General features: G+C 46.5%; 1 protein-coding gene across 6 annotated transcripts in view; it reads left to right on the top strand.

The window, feature by feature from the left end:
• The window catches only part of CCDC13 (coiled-coil domain containing 13), a 42,504-nt gene extending 19,419 nt beyond the window's left edge, over nucleotides 1-23,085 (top strand). For 3 of the 6 annotated variants that reach the window (XM_075919754.1, XM_075919753.1, XM_075919752.1), the window contains 8 exons: nucleotides 1,230-1,406; nucleotides 3,325-3,531; nucleotides 4,667-4,812; nucleotides 7,503-7,586; nucleotides 8,419-8,547; nucleotides 16,584-16,738; nucleotides 21,648-21,762; nucleotides 22,438-23,085. In XM_075919754.1, coding sequence (XP_075775869.1) covers nucleotides 1,230-1,406; nucleotides 3,325-3,531; nucleotides 4,667-4,812; nucleotides 7,503-7,586; nucleotides 8,419-8,547; nucleotides 16,584-16,738; nucleotides 21,648-21,762; nucleotides 22,438-22,597 — 1,173 coding nt within the window. In that variant the 3' untranslated portion in view covers nucleotides 22,598-23,085. The remainder of the gene's footprint in view (nucleotides 1-1,229; nucleotides 1,407-3,324; nucleotides 3,532-4,666; nucleotides 4,813-7,502; nucleotides 7,587-8,418; nucleotides 8,548-16,583; nucleotides 16,739-21,647; nucleotides 21,763-22,437) is intronic. The other 3 variants (XM_075919755.1, XR_012900869.1, XM_075919756.1) reach the window with 3 other exon arrangements.
• Nucleotides 23,086-25,382: the final 2,297 nt, after the last annotated feature.

Raw genomic sequence — 25,382 nt, 5'->3', positions numbered from 1 at the left:
AATGGTGGCTCATTAGGTATGCAAATGAGGCTCGGCGATATTCCACGCTTAGCCTCATTTGCATATTACTTGCGCAAGAAGCCGCAAGTGTAGACATAGCCATAGTGTTTGCTTGTGCCAAGTTTACTGATCTGGGATTCCTCCAGATTTCCACTGATTTTACAGAGATTGGAATCTGGCCCAGTGTCTACAGTATACTTATAATATATAATTTTATATATTTATATTTTGAAGCTCTTTATTCTTCAGAGGAGGATGTTAATCAACAGTGTAGTCACTTCAGTTATGGGGAAATTGCAGACAATGAACACAGTGCTTCAAGTTTTGATACAAAATTATAGAATCATAGAACACCAGAAATGGAAGGGACGTCGGGAGGCCATCAAGTCCAGTCCCCTGTCCTCACAGCAGGACCAAGGACCGTCTAGACCATCCCTGATAGATGTCTATCTAACCTGCTCTTAAATATCTCCAGAGATGGAGATTCCACAACCTCCCTAGGCAATTTATTCCAGTGTTCCACCGTGACAGTAAGGAAGTTTTTCCTAATGTTCAACCTAAATATAATTATAATTTGTTTCATTGCAAAAACTGAATCTCTTAAATCAAATCAGATTCTGAATGCACAGATATCTTGCACTGCTAGTGAGTGAGTGATGAGTGAAACATGCAATATCAATATATCTATATTTCTGTTTACACAGAGGTGAGTCACTTTGTGGCTGCCAAGCCAGCCCACAGCTCTGGATTCCAAAGGACTGAGTGTGCTTCCCTGTACTCCCTTAAGAGAGAAGATGCTTGTAGGCTAGGGATATAAAAGGTTAACCGGATACCTGGTAAGTATTAGCCTTACAGGCGTGCTTACAGGGGTAACCGGTTAACCAGAGGTTTGGGCCAGCAGGAGCAGCCTCATGCCCATGGAGGGCCTGGCATGGAGGACTCTGGCAGTGGTGGGTCCAGCGGGAGCAGCCCCCTGCTGACAGCATGGCAGACCCAGCCGGGTCTGGAGCAGACCCCTCCCATGGTGACACCAGCTGGCTGGAACCTATGCCTGTAGCAGCCCCACTGCGGGACCCCCGCCACTCTGCACCAGCCCTCAGCTAACTAGTTAAACAATTAAAATTATATCATTTATCCAGTTAACTTTTTAAATGGGCATTTACATCCTTAATGTGGACTAGGATACGATTGATGTCTTCTGTCATTTCCCATTGTTTATATAATTGCAGAAACTCAGTGAGAAACACAATACTCTCCAGAAAGAACATGAGGAGGTGAAAAAAAAGCTGGATGCATCAAAAGCCAGGAACAAAGTGCTGTCCAATGAAGTGAAAACTCTGAAAGGACAAATCTTAACACTGCTGGAGAAAGGAAAGCATGACGACGAGCTCGTAGATGCCTTACTGGTACAATCCTGGGCATTATAGGATTGATGTTCTTTTTGTAATTCACAAAAGTGAAGGCATCCTACTACACAGTGACCAAGACATACTCTTAGGATACTTAGAACCTGTAAAATCCAGGAGCAATCCTAGATTTAAGAATGATCCAAAACGTCTGCATTTTATATTGAATTGGCTTCAGAGACTGGTCGAGATTTAGACTTGGTTCAAAGGGGAGGGTGATGCATTTATTGTCATGGAGGTGGCTATGAGATGCATGTCTCATAAGAAATGCCCAGCCGGATTGTCATAAAAGGTGGAAGCAGAGTTATCTGGTAGGTAGGAAAGGGGACTGGGAATCAAGACTCTCTGCATTCTGTTCCCAGCTCTGCTACTGACTCACTGCATGACCCTGGGCATTTGGTCAATGTTTGTCAGGAACACCTACTAAGTCTGGGTGCTTCAGTTCTTTGTTGCCCAATGGAGATACATAAAACCTGATTCCCAGAGGTGCAAGGCCACCTGCAGCTCCTGCTGACTTCAGCTGGATCTGTAAGTGCTCAGCACCTCTGAAATAAGGCGTAGGCTGGCCGTCAGAATCCAGGGTCACCTAGTGAGACTGGAATCTAGGGAGTCTCAGACCTGTGTGTCAGTTTTCCCATCTGCAAAATGGGGATAAGAAGAGAACATTCTTTGCCCAGGCCCCACTACTTTTTAGTATGATCCTTAAGGAGTTTTAAGCCTTATTATCACTATTTGTATAGAACTTTGCCAAATACTGAACTTTACTTGTTGCATGTGGGCTGTGTTCACCCTTGCCTAACTGATGTGCACACCCTTCCATCTACTAGGCAGGGCCTTACCGGATCAAAGCCTGTGAGTACTGAGTTAGCTCACTCTGTAGCATGTTGCTTTTCATTCTGCAAAGTGTGAAATCCTTGCAGTGGACAGATGCTGAAAGTACTTGACAGTCAAGCTGGTCCCAAGACGCTATTAGAGTTGTAGCTTAGAACATGGTAGACCAAATTTATCCCTTGAGTAACATCACTGCCTTTAATGGACTTACATCAGGGATGAGTTTGGTGCGATATATTAATACTATGAAATATGGATTCTGGCTATGTATTGCACTACAGGTTGGACCTCCCCAGTCCAGCACCCTCGAGACCTGAGCGGTCCCAAATCAGAGAGTATGCCGGACCAGGGCTGTGCTCTTCTGCGAGCTGCTGGCTCCCAGGCTTCTCTCTCTGGGCTCCCTGCCCTGCTGCTGGCCCCACTAATGCTGGCCTAGTTTGGGTTTCCCACGCTGTTGTCTGCAAGCTGCCCCAGCATCCCCCGGGGTTCCCAGCGCGGACTACATGGCCTCCCTACCCTGCTGCTAGGGCTGGCCCTGCTGCCGCTGATGATTCACTGGGGTTCCCCGGTGGAGCCGCTTGCCCCTACCAGAGGAGTTTCTTGGGGTTCCTGGCAGGGGCTGCCCGACTTCCATCGGCCTTGCTGTTGCTGGAGATTTCCTGGCTGGGCCTCCTGCTGCCAGCAGCTCCACTGCAACTGGGGGTTGCCTGGCTGGGGCCAGGACTCCCCAGCAGCCTGGCCCAGCTGACAATGGGGGTTCTGGCTCCCAGGCTATATCTGGCCTCATTGATGTTGGGGGTTCCCCAGCTGATGCCTGGCCCAGTTTGGGCTTCCCATCCCTCGCATTGTCTTAACTGGTTCCTTCTGCTGCCTCTGGTGCTCTATGGTTAAGCAACATCCGAGGTCCTACTGGACCACGGATGTTGCCAGACCAGAGAGTTCCAGATTTGAGAGGTTCAACCTGTCGTGATACCAATATGTGTGCCTTACTTCGGGGTAGATGTAAACAGGAAACATCATTTTATGCATGCTTAATGATCACCATACACAAAAGATAATGCCCTGCCTGTCATTTCTGCTTCACCAGAACCAGCAGAAGGAAATGCACGAGATCTTAAAGCACCTGAGCCTGCAGGACGAGAAGAATAAGGAGTCCCAGCAGAATCTAGGACAGCATTTGAACAGTGAAACACAGAAACAGAAAAGTCTCATAGGGCAGCTCCAACAGATGGTGGCTGAACGAGAAGCTAAGATTAAGGAGTTGGAGCAGGAGATGGGACTGCTCACACATCAGGTAAACCTAGCAAAAGATACTAATGGTAACAGCAGCTCCTGGAGGCAATTTTGTTCACATTTTAAAAAATGCTTCTTTCCTCCACTTAATCAGAGATTTCTGCTAACTCAGAATACCAGCACTCAGCTGCTTCAGTAGCTTCCACCTATGCCAGAGGTGACTATCAGGGAGACTTTTTCTGAGTTTCCACCACACCTGTGTGACATTTCCTCAAATCTTTTGCGTGGCAGAGATAACATGAGGATAAGTGACATCTAAGCTTTGCAATATGATCTTCAAAGCTGAGTTATGGCAAAGAAAAGCCACATGTAAATACTATAAAAGCTGTGGCACAAAGTAGCCAAAGTGTAGAAAACTCAAAACTTAGAGTGATATTGGTTGTTAGCTTGCAGCTGGAAAGAAAGCTGCATTGGTGTCAGATAAGGAGCAATTAGTCCTCTCATCTACTTATCTCTGGATTATTTTGTTATCAGACTAATATAATATAGTAAAACTTTCATAGCCTTCCTGGGCTATTGTGTTCTTCTGCACTGGGAAGTCTTATAGCCTCCTGTGAACTACGGGAGCCAGGATGGTCAAATGGCTAGGACACTCTCCTAGATTTTCAGAGACCTGAGTTTAATTCTCTGCTCCACCAAATACTTCCTGGGGGACTTTAGGCAAGTCACATAACCTCATTGTGCCTCAGTTCCCCATCTGTAAAATTGAGAGACTAGCCCTGTCCTACTTCACAGGGGTGTCATGATAATTACATTAAAGAGCATGAGATGTTAAAAAACTGCAGTATTGGGAGACATGTAAGTACCTGAGAGAAAGAACTTGGAGCAGAGTGCACATGAATTGTGTGGGCCATGATTGTGGTTTGCTATGAAACTCTGGTATTTCGGTTGATTCACTTCAGTTTTTTTTTGGCGGGGGGTGGGGGGCTGGAAGTGTTCAAACCTGAATCTCAAAGTGGACCCTATGGGATAGAAACTTCCCCACATGGACAGGAACCAAACCTTCTAAACATAACCTCTGGGGTGCACACAGCTCTATCTGTAAGCAACATATCAGCTATAGAAACAGTTCTGTTCTGCTGCAGCAGCTGAGCCAAAGCTGCACAAAGCACAATTGGCTTTATATTTTGCTCCAGCAGCATCAGAAGAAAGAGACCACTGAGGAAGGCAGTTCAGATGTTGCAGACACACCATCTTCAGAGCACTTAGAAGAGCAGAATTTTACTCTAATCAAATCCCCAGCATCGGAGGGTGATCATGTAGGAAGGATTGGGTCTGCTCGGTAAGAAACATTTAATTTGAGTCTTTAAAAATGTGAAAATTATTCAAAAGAATACTGTTTCCTGTCAGCCATACCGAACCACATATGCAACTTCATGACGACTGTGACAGTTCGTTTGCATTATAAGGGAATCTCTTAAGCATGTTATCACTTAGACATTTGTCCTGAGACACAGGAGGATCCACTTATCCACAGATATTATGGATTTGACAGGTGTAGTAAAAGGGACAGCTATCTACTATATATTTCAGAGAGTTTTTCTGTGTGTCTGTTCATGAGTCTTTCTCTTCCCCAGCCAGGTGACATGTATCCCTAGCTGTGCCTGTGGCAGCTGCAAACAGGTGCTTCTTACTTGGCCCCAAATTGCTTTAGTGAGAGGGGGCTGGGGTTGCCCTCTCCCCAGGGTAGTCTGCATACTGAATCCCTCATCCCCAGCCCCACCCTAGAACAAAGATTTAAACGAAGAAAACATAATTTATTTACGTTAAGGACTGAGTAATACTGGGTAAATCTGCTAGTAAGTTATACATCAGTTGTGTGCTGTGTAAATAAATAAAGCTTCTTCATGTAGAATTTTATCACAGAAATTAGAAAGATTTAAGACATCCAGTATGTTGGTTTTCTTGAGTACCCACCAACCAACCCTGCCTAAGGAGCTGTCCTTGTGTTTTCCTTTATCGTCCTGCAACAAATACAGGGCCCAATTCTCATTTATATTTGGGCTGTTTTACAACACTGTGACACTGTGTGAAGGTGCAATACAAATGGGAGTAAATTATGTTAGCTGTTACTTAAAGGCTCCTGTGCACTGTTAGGGTGTGTCTAAACTACATGGCTCCGTTGACGAAGCCATGTAGATTAGGCTGATCGGCAAAGGGAAATGAAGCCGTGATTTAAATAATCGCGGCTTCATTTAAATTTAAATGGCTGCTGCGCCGAGCCGACAAACAGCTGATCACCTGTTTGTCGGCTCAGCGTGCTAGTCTGGACGCTCCCGTGCCGACCTGAAAGCCCTTTATCGAACTCCCCGTTATGCCTCGTAGGATGATGTTTACCGGGGAGGTCGATAAAGGGCTTTCATGTCGGCGCGGGAGCGTTCAGACTAGCGCGCTGAGCCGACAAACAGCTGATCAGATGTTTGTCGGCTCAGCGCAGCAGCCATTTAAATTTAAATGAAGCCGCGATTATTTAAATCGCGGCTTCATTTCCTTTTGCCGATCAGCCTAATCTACATGGCTCCGTCGACGGAGCCATGTAGTTTAGACATACCCTTAGTGTGGTAAAAAGTAACCTTTGCAACGGAGACTCAGGCAGTTAGTGTAAGGTTTTCATAAAATCTGCTTGAAAACTCATGCACCAGTTGTAGTTGAAGCAAATAGGTGGTAATTAAACAAAAATGTTAGCCATTTTTGTTGGGTTTGATCCTACTTCCTTTGTTGTCAATAGTAGGGTTTTGCATTGACTTAACGGAAACAGGATCACAGTCTTTTGTGTGTTGTGAGCACATTGTTTTGCATTGGCTCATAGCTTAGAAACGACACACAGCTCCTGCAGCTAGAATACTTCCTCTCACTCTGTTGTTACAGCCTGGATTTTGGAGCCGTGGTTTATTATGCAGTAGAAGTGTCTCCAGAGGTATGACCCCTGTGATTTTGATGCTTTCATTTGTAAATCCTCAAAACAAGTTTTTGTGCTTTCAGATGGCAAAGCCGTATATTATCCGCATGTTGTTCAAATTGCTCCAGCTCTCTAGCACGCATAGCTAACACAGCTATGTAAGGAAAATATTTAGATAGCTACATGTACACTGAACAATGCCAAACACTGCAAGAGCCATTGTTAGCTAAGTTGGCACTGTTCACTCCCGTAATATTAATATTTCATAAGAATAGCCATACTGGGTCAGACCAAAGGTCCATCTAGCCCCGTATCCTGTCTGCTGACAGTGGCTAATGCCAGATGCCCCAGAGGGCGGGAACACAGTGGTAATCATCTGTGATCCCTCTCCTGTCATCCATTTCCAGAGAAACAGAGGCTAGGGACACCATTCCTATCTATGCTGGCTAATAGCCATTGATGGACTCAAGCTCAGTGAATCTATCTAGCTCTTTTTTGAGCCCTGTTAAAGTCCTAGTCTTCACAACATCCTCTGGTAAGGAGTTCCACAGGTTGACTATGCACCGAGTGAACAATTCGATGAACAATCCTTTGTATTTATTACAAAAGTTTAAAATGATCTCCTTTTACTTACAGAAAAGATTAAATGAAAAATTCTATCTTTATATTGCTATTTTGATAGCATTTTTATTGGATCTTTTCTGTAAGTAAAAGGGGATCCATTTTTATTCTCTTTAGGGAATACAAACAACCCAGGGAATTCCATAATGGAAATACTTTGTTTGGGCTCAGTTAGAGCACTATTGTCATTATTACCATTCTTACCTCGTCTTGGAATGGATTAACCGGCTGTAACCCATGAGAGATTTGTAGTATGTGCTGTAGCACTCTGGCTTACCTTACCTATTCTGCTGGTGGCGGGCCCCAAGAGGGGAGACATGATCACCTGCACATAAGCTGATCTGACATTCTGTTCAGTAGAGGGCAGTGATGAACACACACCCTGTAGAACCGCTGACAGTGCCAGATTTAGGACTTTATTATGTAGAGTTTTTTTTGTTTTTTCCTCATAGCACTGTGACTAATATGGGGCACACACTTGTAGAATCTGCAGCTACTAGGCCTTCGCTTCCAAGTAACAGTGTCGCACCTGGGAGGTATGTTTACTGTCTTTTGTAGAGCCGTGGGGGAAATTCCATCGGCACCCACCACACAGAGACCAGCATCCTCTTCGCCCTATCTGCATCAGCTAATGTCCCTAAACCTAGCGAGGGGCCCTGATTTTTGTAGCAGAGAAGCTCCTTTCTTGTGGATCACACCACAGTGTTTTGACTTAGGCTGGCTCTTGTTTGCGTTCTCTTAGTTTCTGTTAATTCTGGGTTTCAGTCCCACCTCCCAATGCTTGCAGTACAGGTGCCTGCTCTTGACATTCCTCTGTATGTCCATGGGGGAGGAGATAAGGCACGCACATAATGGGATGCCTGGGAAATCTTCCTGGCTACTTGCATCAGATTGCAGGCAAAAGAATGCAGATCTCCTGCAACTCTTTCTGTTGGGGGAAATCACTGCTCACTGAAACGCTGTTATTTAATAGATTGTCATGAGTATGCCTAGTGCTTTGCAGAATGCAAGGACAGGCTCAGTACAGTGGGTCATAGCGCAAGGATGGCAGCAGGACTTGGGGAGTAGGTCAGCTCTGGAAGGTTAAACAAACAATGTGTGGCTTTAAGGGAGAGATTTGATTGGGGTAAAAGAAGACCAGCCAGCGAGAGGAGGGAGGCCCGTCCAAGTGAAGTCCCACAACACTTTTGTTTCTACATATTGCAGGATGGGTGGTGGTTGGAGTTGGAGGACCCAGCTATTGGCTGCACCACTGTTTTGTACCCTGATTAGGAGGCATTTGGTTCATTTTTCAAACCTGTCTTTGCTCCAGAGTCATTCAACCATGGAAAATAAACGCATCTCTTTAAAGTTTTTGTTCTTTCTTAGGATTGCTGATACCGAGAGCCCGGGTCAGAAAGCGTTGCAGACACAGATCACAGAATACAAGGCTCTTTGCCATGCTGCTGAGGTGGAAAGAGACAGACTCACAGAACTAGTCACTGTTCTGCAGAAAAGGTAGCAACTTATTTAGACATTTCCCTTTGTGATGGTATTATATCTGGTGGTTAAGAAATCCTTAGATCTATAGGCATTTGGAAGGCTCTGTAGCATGTACTCCACCATGCAATGAGATACAGTGGTGTGCTTTTTCGCTTTGTTGCTCACTTTATAATGAATTACTTCCTTTTTGTCCTGTTGGTATGAAGGGCAGAAATTATAGAGACATCATCAAGGTTGTTGGGCCCAGAATTTGGCTGAAGGAAACATACATTTTTGTCTTTAGAAACATAGAAACATTTAAGTGTTTTTTTTTTACAGAGGTCTAAAATCTAAGTTTTGACTCCCAGTCCTATGCTCTTAACCCGTACATTCTCTCAAATATACACATTACATTTGTGTCTGCTTTTGTAGTGCAGTCAATGTGTTTCTTTCTTTCTTTCTTTCTTTCTTTCTTTCTTTCTTTCTTTCTTTCTTTCTTTCTTTCTTTCTTTCTTTCTTTCTTTCTTTCTTTCTTTCTTTCTTTCTTTCTTTCTTTCTTTCTTTCTTTCTTTCTTTCTTTCTTATTGAATATTTGTATTGTATTTTGGTCTGTTCATTCCACTGTAGACAGTTATGGATCTATATAATACTTTAAACTTTAGAAAGGTAAGTATCACTCACTGTGTCTTTAATGGCTGATCCTGCAAACACACACAGGTAGTTGTACTCATGCATGCAATTCCAATGGACTACTGCGTGTCAGTGTTTGGAGGATTGGGATCAATTTAGCATAAAATAATGACTCCAAACCCCAGTCAATGAAATTCATGGCTAAGGGTGATGAGTAGCATATAATGGCGACCCTGCAATTCCAGGGTCATTGTATATTCTCATGGGCTCTCCCCAGACTCACTGCAGAACTCTCACAAAATTCACTTACAAGACCTCTGGATAATATAATCTTGTTTCCTTAATATGTTTACCATTAAGACAGACGAACAATTAGCCTGCCCCACACACTTGGGGCATAGGTTGCCTAAACTCAAGGATTGTAGATGAGGCTAAGGTCAAGAGACGAGCAATAGAAGTGGTTGCATAAGTGGGACTGGATGAGAGACTACAGAATGCCATGATTTAGCACTCCAACATATTAACACTTAACCAAGGAACATGGTACTTACTCTTCAAAATCAATGGGACTACACTCAATCTACTATCAGAGCAGTAGCCGTGTTAGTCTGGATCTGCAAAAGCGATGAGGAGACCTGTAGCACCTTAGGGTATGTCTACACTACAAAGTTAGTTCGAACTAACGGACGTTAGTTCGAACTAACTTTAATAGGTGCTACACTAGCGCTCCGCTAGTTCGAATTTGAATCGAACTAGCGGAGCGCTTAGTTCGAACTAGGTAAACCTCACTTTACGAGGACTAACGCCAAGTTCGAACTAGCTAGTTCGAACTAAGGGCTGTGTAGCCCTTTAGTTCGAACTAGTGGGAGGCTAGCCCTCCCCAGGTTTCCCTGGTGGCCACTCTGGCCAACACCAGGGAAACTCTATGCCCCCCTCCTGGCCCCGGACCCCTTAAAGGGGCACGGGCTGGCTACGGTGCCCGTGCCAGGTGCAAGCCTGCCAGCACCCAGCTAGCAGACCCTGCACCTGGCACGGCACAGAGCCACCCACCCGATGCCCCCCAGCCCTCCCCCTCTTGCCGGGACCAGGCTGGCGGCTCCCGGGAGCTTGCCCTGGACCGCAAGAGGCGGGCACCTTCCTGGGCTAGTGCGGAGATCGTGGACCTCGTCCACGATCTCCGCACTAGGCACAGGAAAGTGGCCGTCTAGGGCAGGAGAGCTGCCAGCCTGGCCACCCAGGACCAGGTGTGCATGAAAATCAAGGGGGTCCACTGAGACCCCCGACACTGAACCCTGAGCTTACAATGGCCGTCCTGGGTCAGACCAAAGGTCCATCTAGCCCAGTAGCCTGTCTGCCAACAGCGGCCAACCCTAGGGACCCTGGAGGGGATGGACCGAAGACAATGACCAAGCCATTTGTCTCGTGCCATCCCTCTCCAGCCTTCCACAAACTTTGGGCAGGGACACCACTCCTACCCTCTGGCTAATAGGACTCCATGGACCCAACCTCCATCACTTTATCTCACTTCCCTTTAAACTCTGTTCTAGTTGTAGCCTTCACAGCCTCCTGCAGCAAGGAGTTCCACAGGTTAACTATTTGCTTTGTCAAGAACAACAACTTTCTCTTACTAGTTTGAAGCCTGCTACCCATTCCTTTCCTTTGGTGTCCTCTAGTCCTTCTTTATGGGAACTCAGGAAGAACTTTTCTGAATGCACCCTCTCCACCCAACCCCTGCTTTTAGAGACCTCTATCCTGTCCCCTCTCCGTCTCCTCTTTTCTAAGCTGAACAGTCCCAGTCTCTGTAGCCTTTCTTCATCTGGGACCTGTTCCCAACCCCTGATCATGTTAGTTGCCCTCCCCTCTCCCAGCCTTTCTCTTCCCCTCTCCCACCTCCTTTTCCCAGTCTCCCCCAGTTTTTTTCAATAAAGACAGAGTCAATGTTGGAAGAAACGTTATCTTTATTTTGTACATCAATAAGAAGGGGGGCTAGGGAAGGGTAAGTGGAAGGAGGTGAGGGAGGAATGGGGTATGAGCCCCCGATGGGCTCTGCGGGCTTCTGGGGGTGGAAGCTCTCCTGCAGCCCCCCAATTACTCCCTCTCCCCAGATGGCAGCCTGCGGCAAGTGCAGCCGGGCTGATGGCCGAGTGGTGTGATGTGCCCAGTGTGGGCACTCAGGGCACTCCAAGCCAGAACTTCTTTGCAAGCGGGGCACCCCTTAGAACTGTGTGTCCGGGGTGGGGGTCGGGACTCTTTAAGCGCAGCCCTCGGCTAGCCTGAGACAGCATCTCCATGCTCTAAGTCCTCCTTTTATGCCCTGCCGGCACTGCTTCCGGCCATCCTTAAGCCCTGTTCAGAGTCCACTCAATGTGGACTTGCTAGTTCGAACTAGTTTTTAGTTCTAGATGCGTTAGTTCGAACTAGCTTAGTTCGAATTAACTAATTCGAACTAAGTTAGTTCGAACTAGCGCTGTAGTGTAGACATACCCTTATAGACTAACTGATTTATTGGAGCATAAACTTTCATGGGCAAAGACCCACTTTGTCAGATGCATCTGATGAAGTGGGTCTTTGCCTACAAAAGCTTATGCTTCAATAAATCTGTTAGTCTATAAGGTGCCACAGGACTCCTCAATCTACTATGTATTTGAGAGAGTTTGTTTGTCTGTCTTTCTGTCCAAGAACTCCCCCTAAACACTAAGAGCTAGGACCACCGAATTCAGTATCCCTGTGATAAGGTCCCCGTCGAACCCCGGGTCTCCTTGTCTGGTGCGCCACTGACGACGCTGGTTATGTGGGTGTCACCCTCCCGGGCGGTGTGAGGAGTCCGGGCCCACCCTCGCTCCAGACCTCGACCCAGGGCCCTAACACCAGGAGTTCAACTCCCGATGGTAGCAGGTGGGGGTTCACCCCTAAACGCGCCTGCTCACAGGTTCTGCGACCCTCCCTGGGCCTGTCCCACCCCACCGGCGGGTCTTGCCGACCATGTCCCGGACCCCAGTCACGGGTCGGGAGCTCACCCTAGGCCCTCCCCCTTTGGACGTCACCCCTTCCTGTCCGTCACCTGCGCCGTCCCGGGCGAGCTCCTCTTCCCCCCGGGCTAACCTCCGTTCCGTGCCTCGGCCGGGCGTGATCCTTGGGCCTAGTCCTCCATCATTCCGGGTCTCCTTCCCCCGTGAGCTAGGGCCGCCTCGCCCGACTGGGCTCGCCCCCGCCCCCGATTTATCCCTTTCTTCCATGCCCTCTGCGGCCATAAAATGTTCTATTAACATGACGGCCTCTTCTAGGGTCCCGGGGAGATGGCGACGTACTCAGCGCTGCCCCTCGGGAGGCAGCACCTGCAGGTACTGCTCCAGAATCACCAGGTCGGCGACCTGCGATGCCGTTTTGGTAGCTGGTTCCAACCAGCGCAGGCTGGCCTCCTTAATTCGCTGGGCCACCGCTCGGTGACATTCCCCCGCAGCGTACTTGGAGGCCCGGAATTTTTGTCTATAGGTCTCGGGGGAGATCCCCAGCTGGTGTAATATTGCCTTCTTTACTTTACAATAGCACAGGGCTTCCCGGTCCGACATACCCCGGTACACCAACTGTGCTGGGCCTGAGAGGTAGGGGGCTAGTATCGTGGCCCAATGCTCCTGGGGCCATCGGGCCGCCGTGGCCACCCTCTCAAACATCACCAGGATGCTTCTGCATCATCTTCGGGCCCCAGCTTGGCCAACCTAATCGGGAGTCTGACACCTATTGCCCCTTCGTCGTCTCTCCCCATAGGTCCCGTACCTGGGGTCCGGCCTTCCGCACTCGCGCTACCTCCTTCCTTCAGCTTGTTGATTAGCTGTCGTTGCTGTTTCTGAAATTCAGTTGTAACCTGCTGCAGAACCTCAGTCTGCTGCTGCTGCAGCTGGCGCTGGTTCTCCACCAGCCACTCGAGAATCTTGCTCGCCTCCATCGCGTTTCCTCTGTAAATGACAAGAGTTGCGACTCCTTCGTCTCCTTGCCCTTACTACAGGGCGCAGATCGCGGCCCACATTCTCCACCACGTGTGACAAGGTCCCCGTCGAACCCCAGGTCTCCTTGTCTGGTGCGCCACTGACAACGCTGGTTATGCAGGTGTCGCTCTCCCGGGCGGGGTGAGAGTTCCGGGCCCACCCTTGCTCCGGACCCTGACCCAGGGCCCTAACACCAGGAGTTCAACTCCCGATGGTAGCAGGTGGGGATTCACCCCTAAATGCGCCTGCTCACGGGTTCTGCGACCCTCCCTGGGCCTGTCCCACCCCAGTGGCGGGTCTTGCCAACCATGCCCTGGACCCGAGTTGCGGGTCGGGAGCTCACCCTAGGCCTCCCCCTTTGGACGTGACCCCTTCCTGCCCATCACCTGCGCCGTCCTGGGCGAGCTCCTCTTCCCCCCCTCCGGCCCCCAAGCCAGGCCTTCTTATCCCCGGCCTCGTCTGCCTCCTCCCTGTCCATTTCCGGGTGCCCCGCCCCTCTCGCTCTGGTCGCGCCGGTGACGTCATCGGGCGTCCCCGGCGCGCGGTGATGATCTCCACCGCCCCCGACTTCCGGGCGTGCCGGCGCAGCCGGGGCTAATCCAGCTGCCTCACCGCTGGCGCTCGTGTCTCCCGGCGTCTGTGGGTGATGGGGTTGCGCCACCCGGTCACAATCCCCTTATCATAGCTTAAAGCAGGGTCAGGGTTTGGTTGTGCCACGAATATGGGATGTGCCTGGAATGGGATTATTTCTCATAAGACCAAACAGAAAAGAGACAGGGTCACCAGACAAGTGAAAGGTGTTGGCTGGGGGTGCCTGCTGCCCCACCCAGGTCTGCCCCAACCCTGAGCCTTCCACCCCCTAAGTGCCCTTTAGGGAGGGTGGTAGAGCTGAAGCTCCTCTCTCCCTGATTCATACAGGGACATTACTGCCTATCCCGTTTTGTCAGGGAACGAGGGCAAAGTGCATGGTTTTCTGCATTCCTCACACTGGTTGGAGAGTTCAGGGGGCGGACGAACTTGTTTGTTCCCACTGGAGCTGCAGTGGACATAGGGAGGTGCTTTTCACCTGGCCACAAGCTGTGGTGGTGAGAAGGGCTGGTGTAGTCCTTTCTCCCTGGGGCAGCCTGCACACTGAATCCCTCATCCCCACTCCCATCCCAGAGCATTTAAATGAAGAAAAACAAAAAGATTAATTGAGTTAAGGACCTAAGCAAAGCCAAGTAAATCTTCTAGCAGTAAATATTTGCAGGATTTACAAATCCCACCCCTCCCCTGCCAAGTTTTGCTGCTATTTTTTTTTTTGCTCAACAAGTATTGCTGGGGGTGGAGGGGCGTGAGGGTTTCTCAGAAATCAAAAAGGGGGCGTGATGCCGAAAAGTTTGGAAACCACTGAGCTAGAGGGACTTGATTTGAGCAGTTCATATTGGTGAGGGTTGTCACAAAAACTGATCAGTCACTCCCCTTCACACCTTCTGTCTAATACGAGACCTAGGGGACACTCGATTAAATGAAAGGGCAGTGATATACTACTGTATGCAGCATGTTAGCAGCCTGTGGAGATTCGCTGCCACGTGAGCTGCTGTGGCTGGACTGATAAAAGAACTGCATAATTTTATGCTTCTTCTAACACTTTTAGCTATGCAAGCTGAGAGAGTAATAAGCAATAGATTTGATTATTTTTAAAGAAGTAAGTGATCACTTCCAGAGATCAAGAAGGAAATTGCTCTTCTCTTCATAGCACTGTACAACAGGGGAGGTTCATTATGGTTTTGACAATTTCCCATGAATCTTTTGGAGTCAGCCACAGTCCTAGATAGACTACATCATTAGTCTGATGCAGTTTGGCAGCTCCTGTGGTCCTATGTGATATTTTCTGATTAATCATTTAAGGTGCTGCATGGGGGAGCTATGAAATAAAGATGTTTCCACGGAATGGCCTTCAATAGCCCAGCACTACATGATGCCCATTAACTGCATTGTTAATGCCCTCGCCCCGCATCACTTGCTCCAGTTGCAAAGTCTCATGGCTTCTCAATGCCTTTGGTGCCATGCCTGTTTTTTCAACATACCTTCTAGTGGCTGAGTTAATAAAAGGCAACACCCAGGAGTGGGTGGGTGAGATTCTGTGTCCTGCAATGTTCAGGAGCTGAGGCTAGGTGACCAGGATGGTCTCTTCTGGCCTTACAGTCTATGAGTTTCTCTTCATTTCAAGGAGAATCTTATGGAGCCCTTTGCTATTTACATAAGAGACCAGAACAAAATACCAGATAATGCTGTTAGAACACTTTTACTGCTTTGCTTCTACATAACATAAGAACGGCTGTACTGGGTCAGACCAAAGGTCCATCTAGCCCAGTATCCTGTCTGCCGACAGTGGCCAGCACCAGGTGCCCCAGAGAGGGTGGACCCAAGACAACAATCAAGCAATTTGTCTCCTGCCATCCTTCTCCAGCCTCTGACAAACAGAGGCCAGGGACACCAATTCTATCCCCTGGCTAATAGCCTTTTATGGACCTAACCTTCATGAAATTATCTAGCTTCTTTTTAAACTCTGTTATAGTCCTAGCCTTCACAGCCTCCTCTGGCAAGGAGTTCCACAGGTTGACTACGTGCTATGTGAAGAACTTTCTTTTATTAGTTTTAAACCTGCTACCCATTAATTTCATTTGGTGTCCTCTAGTTCTTCTATTATGTGAACTAATAAATAACTTTTCTTTATCCGCCCTCTCCACACCACTCATGATTTTATAGACCTCTATCATATCCCCCCTCAGTCTCCTCTTTTCTAAACTGAAAAGTCCCAGTCGCTTTAACCTCTCCTCATATGGGACCCGTTCCAAACCCCTAGTCATTTTTTAAAACGGCGAGGAGTCCTGTGGCACCTTATAGACTAACTGAAGTGTAGGAGCATAAGCTTTCGTGGGCAAAGACCCACTTCGTCAGATGCATGACCCACATGCTTATGCTCCTACACTTCAGTTAGTCTATAAGGTGCTACAGGACTCCTCGCCGCTTTTGCAGATTTAGACTAACACGGCTACCCCTCTGATACTAATCATTTTAGTTGCCCTTTTCTGAGGGATTCTGTGTTAGCCCAAAGCATTAAAAACAGAAGCAGTTTGTTATGGATACAATTATCCGTCTGCCCTCAACGACTTCCATCTTCAGTAGTTGTTTGTATGGAAAGCTTAGTGTGTCCATTGCTAAAGGACCAGGGCAACTTCCATCAGTAAAATAATTCTCCATAAAATATAACTGAACCCCACACTCCTTAGCTAACTCCATCTCACAAACACGGCGGATGCCAGCTGGATGAATTGCACTGGGATCCCTGCCCTGGGATGAATGTACTAGTCTCCCATTCATCTGATTATAAGGCAGAATTGAAACTGAGGCTGGATAGTCCTGGAGACCTCATGGCCTGTGCATAAAAATTGAACCACCTATTTTGAACCTCAGGGTGGTCGAAAGCAGCAATAAAGTTTTGGAAGCCGAGAAGAAGCTTCAGGAAGAGCGACGGCGATCGGTCGTTTTGGAGCAGCATCTTGAAAAACTGAAAATGGATGCAGGGAAGAATGCAAACACCCAGAAACCCCTCCCAAGGAACAAAACAGGTGAGGAGCGCATGGCATAAAGAGTGCCCAGGAGTCTGCTGCCACATGTGGCCGCCAGGAGATGTGGCTCACATCTAGAACCCCAAGCTTGTGCCAAAGCCAATGTAGTAATTCTGGTCCCACCGAATGGGGAGTTGGCCACTGATTTCAGTGGGGCCAGGATTTCACCCATAGTATCCAGGCAGGGTCAGGGCCTAAGGCAGATACTTGAAGCTGCTGTGCACTGCCACCAACTCTCGCATTCTGTCCTCTCTGCTCTTTGCTTGAAAGGTTCAGTTGAAGGTTAAATTAAGAACAGAATTAAATGATACACCCCAATTTAAGGCCTGTCAGTGTCTATGAAAAACTATTGCTGGACTTGAAGTAATTAGATCCCATGTAATTTATTACCACTAAAGCATGAGAATCTGCAGCTATAAATATGAAAGACCCAGTAACAAAGAAGAAAAGTTCATTGTGGAAAGTTAACTTTTCATTTACTTGATGAGTTTCTTTCTTGCTAATGGACTGTAATCCTATAAATGTCTGAAACCAATAAAACTGTATATATCAGCGTTTCTTAACGCTTTCTCAGGGGAGGGGAAGGAGTGGCCAGAGCTGAGGAGCTGCTCCTGGACCTTGGCGTTTTAAAACTGCTGCCTGCGGGGAACTCAGCTCAGGCTCTGCCGCCTCACTCCCCCAAACTGGGGTGCGCTCAGGTTCTGCTGCCCCCAAGCGCTGCTGCTGTCTCTCCCCTGCACTCCTCCCCAGCCTGCTGGGGAAGTGGCAGAGTTTAATCTGATGGGGACGGTCGGGGTTTCTGCTCTTCCCCCCCCTTCCCCGCCAGTAAGAAGTCTGGCCTGGTGCTGCAGCTTTGCTGGGTTCCCTACTGCATTGGAGGGGGAGGGGGGACTGAGCCCTCCACACCCCTCCCCCCTTGAGGAACAAGAGCATGCTCCCTGGAGGCTTTCCTTGCTGCAGCAGGGTGCCAAGCCAGGTAAGCATCCCCCCTCATGCCCAGACCCCGCACCCAAACCCCCCTCACTCCCCTCCCTTTGCCAAGCCCCACATTCCCAGCTTGCTCTGACACCCTGCCCCAAGTCCCCTCCTGCACCCTCCCTCCTGGTCCGGTGTTTTTTTCTTTTTTTTTGCTCGACAGATTTTCCCTTGGGAGCTGTTTTTTTTTTCCCTCAACAAAAAAAATCCTTGGTGTTCCCCATTTAAAAAAAATTGTTGTTTGGTGTTCCTCAGGCTCAAAAAGTTTAAAAAACACTGGTATATATTCTTATGGAAACTTTTACAATGGTTTCCCTTTTTGTATGTACTTTAAATATACAGAGGGGCTGTGTCAAGACTGGCATCATTTTCCGGAAATGCTTTGAACGGAAAAGATTTCCGTTAAAAGCATTTTCGGAAAAGAGCGTCTAGATTGGCACGGACGCTTTTCCGCAAAAGCACTTTTTGCAGAAAAGCATCCGTGGCCAATCTACACGCTCTTTTGCGCAAAAAAGCCCCTATCGCCATTTTCGCAATCGGGGCTTTTTTGCACAAAACAAATCTCAGCTGTCTACACTGGCCCTTTTGCGCAAAAATTTTGCACAAAAGGGACTTTTGCCCGAACGGGAGCAGCATAATATTTCCACAAAAAGCACTGATTTCTTACAGTAGGAAGTCAGTGCTTTTGCGGAAATTCAAGTGGCCAGTGTAGACAGCTGGCAAGTTTTTGCAGAAAAGCAGCCACTTTTCCGGAAAAACTCGCCAGTCTAGACACAGCCAGTATGTTACCAAGGGATCACCACTTCTATTTGGTAAGGAACTGATCTCCCTCATGTCTAACTGGTTCAATATGTTCTTTGTACCCTGTCCACCTCTTTCCTCTCCCTACACACACTTCCTTTTTCTCTTTAGGCCTGGAATGGTTTGCTTGGTTTTGATGGAAGGGAGAGTTTCTTTTGCGGCCTTAGCACATGTCTCTGTACTTCATCTGAGCTGAGTGTGGTGAACTTGGTCAGGTCCATATTTATCTGAGAAAGCTCTAAGGAATGTCCAGGTGACACGGGGAGTGGTGTTGGTTATTTGCTGGATGTTGCTCTTTTTCCTCTGAGTCCATGTCCCCATAAACTATTAAAGTGCATTGTTGAAGGAGCTGCCTTTTGGACGAGATATAAAACAGAGATCCTGGCCGTTGTTGCCCTTAGAGATATATTACTCTATAGGCTAACCACTTACATTTCCCTGCTATCACAAATAAAGACAGTGTTCCGCGCTTCCTGATCTATGCCATTTTATCCAGTTATTGTGCAGTGTTAACAGTTCTGTGCTTCAGCATTTCATAGCTGGACAAAGCACAGGCCGCATATATCAGTTTGTAAGGTACTTTGAAATGAAAGATTCTCTGTATATTAAAGGTTAGCTCATTATCCCTGTGTACATCGGGACCAAATTCTGTTTGAATAAAGACTAGTATCATAGCTATTAAATTACAGGAATTGGTATAGAAAGGTATTGAAATCAATGGGAGTTAGGCTCCTAAAAATAATTGTGAGTCTCTAGGCCTAAATCCATAACCTTAAACTTATAGTAACCCTATTCCCCAAAGTCTGTCGGGTTTTTTCAGTTGTTCTCAGTCCCTCATAGTGGTTTAACATCATCTAGCGTTTATACAAGCAGCAAATTGACAAGTCTTGAATTTAATCCTTTAGCAGTGAACTTAGTTTCTCCTGCTTCAGGGGGTAGCTAAGTTAGTCTGTACAGAATAAACTTAAAAAACAACAAATGGTCTAAAAGTGCTACCAGACCATTTGTTGTTTTTTAGTTTCTCCTAGTAATATTTCTGCCAGATTATTCTCTCTCAGGCAGAGAATTTAGGTTCTAGCGGTAGCAGAGCATGGTTGGTATATAATACAAAAGCAACACTTTTTTGTCTCTAAAAGTGTTCCTGTTTTTGTTTTTGTTTCCTTGTTCAAATTAAAAGTGCAGAGCAATTACTCCCGGTTTGCTTAGTAAAATCCAGTGGGGAGGTAGGTAAATACTGAAGTGTTTGCTGATCAGTTCTCTAAGATAACAGGGCAAAAGCATCTTCTCCCTCATATTTTGTAACTGGTTTTTCTCATGTATTTTACTTCCGTATCTATTCACCAATTGCTGCATTTCCAAAAGGAAGGGTTAAGCCGTGGTACATTTCAGAATTGCTTTGGCTATGAGTTTTCCCCATCTATCTTAATTGTTGGAAACTTTCATAGAACTATAGAACACTAGAACTGGAAGGGACCTCGAGAGATCAAGTCCAGTCCCCTGCCCTCACAACAGGACCAAGCATGGTCTATATAATCCTTAATAGATGTCTATTCAACTTTCCCTTAAATATCTCCAGAGATGGAGATTCCACAACCTCCCTAGGCAATTTATTCCAGTGTTTAACCACCCTGACAGGTACAGAAGTTTTTCCTAGTGTCTAACCTAAATCTTCCTAGCTGCAGTTTAAGCCCATTGCTTCTTGTCCTAACAATTTTCCCCCCTCCTCCCTGTGACACCCTTTTAAATACTTGAAAACCGCTATCATGTCTTCTCTCAGTCTTCTCTTTTCCAAACTAAACAAGCCCAATTCCTTCAGCTGTGCCTCAAGCTCATGTTTTTTAGACCTTTAATCATTTTTTTGCTCTTCTTTGGACCTTCTCCAATTTCTACACATCTTTCTTGAAATGTGGTGCCCGGAACTGGACACAATATTCCAACTGAGGCCTAATCAGTGCAGAGTAGAGCAGAAGAATAACATCTTATGTGTTACTCACAACACTCCTGTTAATGCATCCGACAATCATTTTAGCATTTTTTTGCATCAGTATCACACTGTTGACTCATATTTAGCTTGTGGTCCACTATGACCCATAGATCCTTTTCTGCAGTGCTCCTTCCTAGACAGTCGCTTTCCATTCTGTATATGTGAAACAGATTTTTCCTTCCTAAGTGGAGTACTTTGCATTTGTCATTATTAAACTTCATCCTATTTACCTCAGACCATTTTTCCAGTTTGTCCAGATCATTTTGAATCATGACCCTGTCCTCCAAAGTAGTTGCAACCTCTTCCAGCTTGTTATCATCTGCAAACTTAATAAGTGTACTCTCTAGGCCATCATTTAAATCATTGATGAAGATATTGAACAGCAGCGGTCCCTAAACAGAGCTCTGCGGAACCCCATTTGTTATACCCTTCCAGCAGGATTGTGAACCATTAATAACTACTCTTTGCGAACAGTTATCCAGCCAGTTCTGCACCCACCTTATAGTAGCCCCATCTAGGTTGTATTTCCCTAGTTTATTGATAAGCTCATGTGAGACCACATCAAAAACTTTACTAAAGCCTAGGTATAACACATCCACCGCATCTCCCTTATCCACAAGACGTGTTCTTGTTCATATAGCCACTCATTCAGGAAAGCACGTAACTTCAGGCACATGCTTAAGTGCTTTCCTGCACTGACGCCATAATTGCTGTCATTGCAAAGATCCCAAAGTGCTATATGAAGCTGGTTTCTGTGTGTAACACGCAGATATTCATTTCTTTCAGATATTTAAAGGGCACCAGTCACTGTAGTACTGAGTGAAATTCAATTTCAGGATAAGCTTAAAAAATAATCACATTCAGTTCGCTTCTCCTAGAGGTTGGGTACTTGCACATTATTTTATATATAATAATTTTATTCCTTCCTATACTCTCTCCTCTGATCGTGTTTACAATTTTACTGAAAGGAATTGACATAAATCTACCCTGTGTACTTACATGACTGCCATGCATGTGCTCAGACTGGCCACACGCTGACCTAATATTTATCCTCCATCTCTTGGGTTTTACTGTAAAGCTGTGCACTGTGGACTGCAAAGATTTGCCTTTGTCCTGTAATGGAACTCCATGCTGTGATTAAATTTACAGGTCAGTCTGCTAATAGCGCCAGACCTATCCTGACTGTGAGTGATAGGAAAGACCTCACCACAGCCCAGCTCTCAGAAGTGCCACTGAAATCTCAGATAGAGGAACTGACTACAAGGTATGGCTTTTCTTTTCATATTCTGTATCATCTTCAACTTCTTTGAAATGGAACTAAGATTAGTCCTGTCCTCATGCAGGTTAAACCAGCCCCCCCTTTGGGCTCATGATTCTCTAGGCCACCTCAGCTGGTGTAAATCCGCTCCCGTAGAGTGTCTCTGGTGCACCCTGCCTTTTTGTCTTCGTCTGACAGCAGCATAAGAACAACCATACTGGGTCAGACCAATGGTCCAGTAGCCCCGTGTCCTGTCTTTCTACAGTGGCCATTGGCAGATGCTTCCATGGAAAGAACAGAATAGAGCAGTTATTGAGTAATCCATCCCCTGTCACTCCCAGCTTCTGGCATCAGAGGCTTAAAATCGCATAGTAATTATACCAACACAGATTCAGGAATGCTAGATAGACATAAAGAAAGGAGCCTTTTATTACCCAATGCATGTTCATGGGAGTTGGATGCGTGTCGGTAGCAAAATAGATCTCTGTTATCCTGACTTCAGAATGCCCCTTTGTCTCAAGAGGCTGGGAAACAAGTGCTCAAAAGCCTGATATTTCTCCCTCCTTGTTGTGAGATCCCAGCGAGCGTTTCAGAGTTCCTGCCCGTGCGGCTGAAGCGCAGCTCCCATTTACTCCAGCGCTTCACAGGTGGAATGAAAGTTTCCTCTTTGCATTCGCACAGGCTTGCGATCCAGCTGGATGAGAACGAAGCCTTGAAGATGGCCCTGGAGAGCACCATGGAAAAAAAAGAGGAAGACTTCAAACTGTACCAAGAGACAATGAGCCAGGTGAAGGAGATTTTCCTACAAGCTTTGAGGCAGCACAAGCAAGAGAAGAATTAAAGCAGGACATTCAGAATACTTCTGGAGTACAGCAGGGGGACAGTCCAACAGTAGCTCCAGAGACTAGAAATGCAAAGGGGCCCACTATGTAGCTATCTCCCAGATTGTTTTGTTTTCTTAGCATTTGCAGGAGAAGGTGAGAAACAGAGAAGAACATTATATTGTAAAGGACTGAATGCTTGTATTTCAGCACATTTCTGGCTGGGAGGAGTCAGCAAGCAGTGCGTTCTTGTAACCTTTTAATACTGTCCATGCGATTGTTTGCACACTGCGGAGCTCCAAAGCTGCAGGCTTAATATGGGCAAAACTCCCCTGGGTTGCAGTGGGAGTTTGTTGAATCAGGCCCTATATCTAATCAAGCTGCTATCTTTTTTTTGTAAGTATAAGACATTTTTCACCATACTAAGCTCATCCTCAAGTTCTGCTTTATGAAACCATGGAGCTAAAACAAAGTTTCCTTAATTAATTAAAGTGGCCATAGGCACTGTATAAGGTTTGTTTGTTTTTTAAAAGCACCCTTCTCTCTGGTACCCATGCGTGAAACAGGTAAGTTCCATTTGCCAGTGCTTGCAGTGAACTTGGGTTGGAATTCTGCTCTGTGCCCATCCTAGGCTCCGAGCGCTCGGTCTTGGCTGTGGCGGGATTGCTTCAGTAAGTAGATGAGGCTTGCAGGTCACCCCTAAAGTCAGTGAGACTTGCTTTCATGCTAGTCTCTGCTAGCTCAGTTCTTGGTCTCTCTTGGAATCAACAGCAGCAGTTGGGGACACTGAAAACACCCAGCAGCACTGGTGTCCCCAACTAAACTGACTTGGAGTTTTGCTCTGAAAACACTAGTGTGTCTTTCCAGTATCCTTGTAGCTCTGCTCTTTAGTCAGCAAGAAAAGTGACATCAGCTGCAAGCCAATTAGGCATCAGCATGGAGCCTAAAGTTCTCATAGAGCTGGAAGGGACCTCGAGAGGTCATCAAGTCCAGTCCCCTCCCCTCATGACAGGACCAAGTACCATTCCTGGAAGATTTGCTCCAGATCCCTAAATGGACCCCTCAAGGATTGAGCTCACAAAGCTGGGTTTAGCAGGCTAATGCTCAAACCACCAAGCTATCCCTCCCCCGAAAGCCTAGCATGGGAGCTGGGTAGGGAGTGGCTTTTGGATAGCGCTGCTCCCTTTCTTAACCTTCAAAGCCATTTGTAAAAGCTGCTGCTTTCCCCTCCCCCATTAGCTTGCACGTCTCGTTCTGATTGTGTTCATTCCACAGGGGTGAAGGTTGTCTGACAGCTAGAACAACAGGTAAAAAGAGGACTCCCCGTCATTCATTTTAGATGAAGCAGGCCACATGCTCACTTCCTCATCCTGGGCGCGGGTTCTTACCCTATTGTAAGATTGGAATAAGAAGAGAAGGCAGTGGAGTTTTCCAGATTTAGTGAGATGAGAATCTAGTCTCTGGTCGTCAGATGTTTTGGTTGGAGTAAAAAACTCATTCCTGAGAGAATTCTCCAGCATCCCCTAAAGGTTGCTGACCTGAAGATAAGTGTTCAGTTCATTTTTTCCCATTTCACAGACCTAAAGAGGATGTTCCAAGAAGAAAAATACAGGTTCTTATCAGCATGCCAATAGTATGTATTGTTGATTTTAAATAACTTGGACCCGATTCTCAGCTGGTGTAAATGAATGTATCTCTATGCCAATTTATATCTGCTTAGTATCTGGCCCCATGAGGCTAAGAATCACATATCCAGACATGAACACCAAAAACGTTCAGCTTCAGGTACAATTCCTGTTTGCATCTCTTTTACTGGTGCACTGTGAGAATCATAGAACACTAGAACTGGAAGGGACCTCAAGAGGTCATTGAGTCCAGCCCCTGCCCTCACAGCAATCCTAAGCACCCTCTAGACCATCCCTGATAGATGTCTATTTAACCTCCTCTTGAGTATCTCCAGTGATGGAGATTCCACAACCTCCCTAGGCAATTTATTCCCGTGTATAACCACCCTGATAGTTAGTGTTGGAAATAAGCCAGGACACTCTGGATGCAGGTGAAAACAAGCGGAGGATTTATACATCAGCTGATGGAGTGACACGCAGGGGTTACCCTGGTGAACACTGGTTAATTAACACTATACAATAGGTTATATAGTTAGCAGGTGGACGGAGGAAAAATGATTTGATAGGTCTAGCAGCAAGACGAAATGAGCACATAAGCCAATAGAACTACTAAAGATTACATAATATCTCAGCCCATTGCAAAGTAACAGCTCATTAATTAATATACAGGTGGTTATTGTTGAAATGCCAAAACATGTCAGCAAAACAGTAATAACATTTTAGTCTGCATAGATGATGATGTTGCTATAGCAGGCGGGTATGGCCTTGAGTTGGTGCAGCACTTGGTTCTCAGGCTTATTATCTAGGAGTGAAGCAAGACAGTTTAAGCACATTTTATGAATGTTATCTTAAGCAAAATGTGTTAGGTTACTAACTGGAGTCCAGTTCGAGTGTCTTAGAATGTGGTTGCTATGGTGCCCAGGGTCGTTCCACTGTCTGCAGCTCTTATCCTGACTGTGGTGTTCTCAGGCCTTAATCCTAAAATGGAGTTATGCTGTTTAGAGGCCTATTAGCACATTTAGGGCTGCCTCAGTTTACCCTACAGTTAGAAAATCTTTCGTAATGTCCAGCCTAAACCTGCCTTGCTTCTTGTCTTATAATAAGAGGCCAATGAGAACAATTTTTCTCCCTCCTCCTTGTAACACCCTTTTAGATCCTTAAAAACAGCTCTCATGTCCCC

This window comes from Pelodiscus sinensis, chromosome 2 (assembly GCF_049634645.1).
Source record: "Pelodiscus sinensis isolate JC-2024 chromosome 2, ASM4963464v1, whole genome shotgun sequence".
NCBI classification, from domain to species: Eukaryota; Metazoa; Chordata; order Testudines; family Trionychidae; genus Pelodiscus; species Pelodiscus sinensis.
Note: the sequence above shows the minus strand (reverse complement) of the source record. Positions and strands in the feature narration are given on the sequence as shown.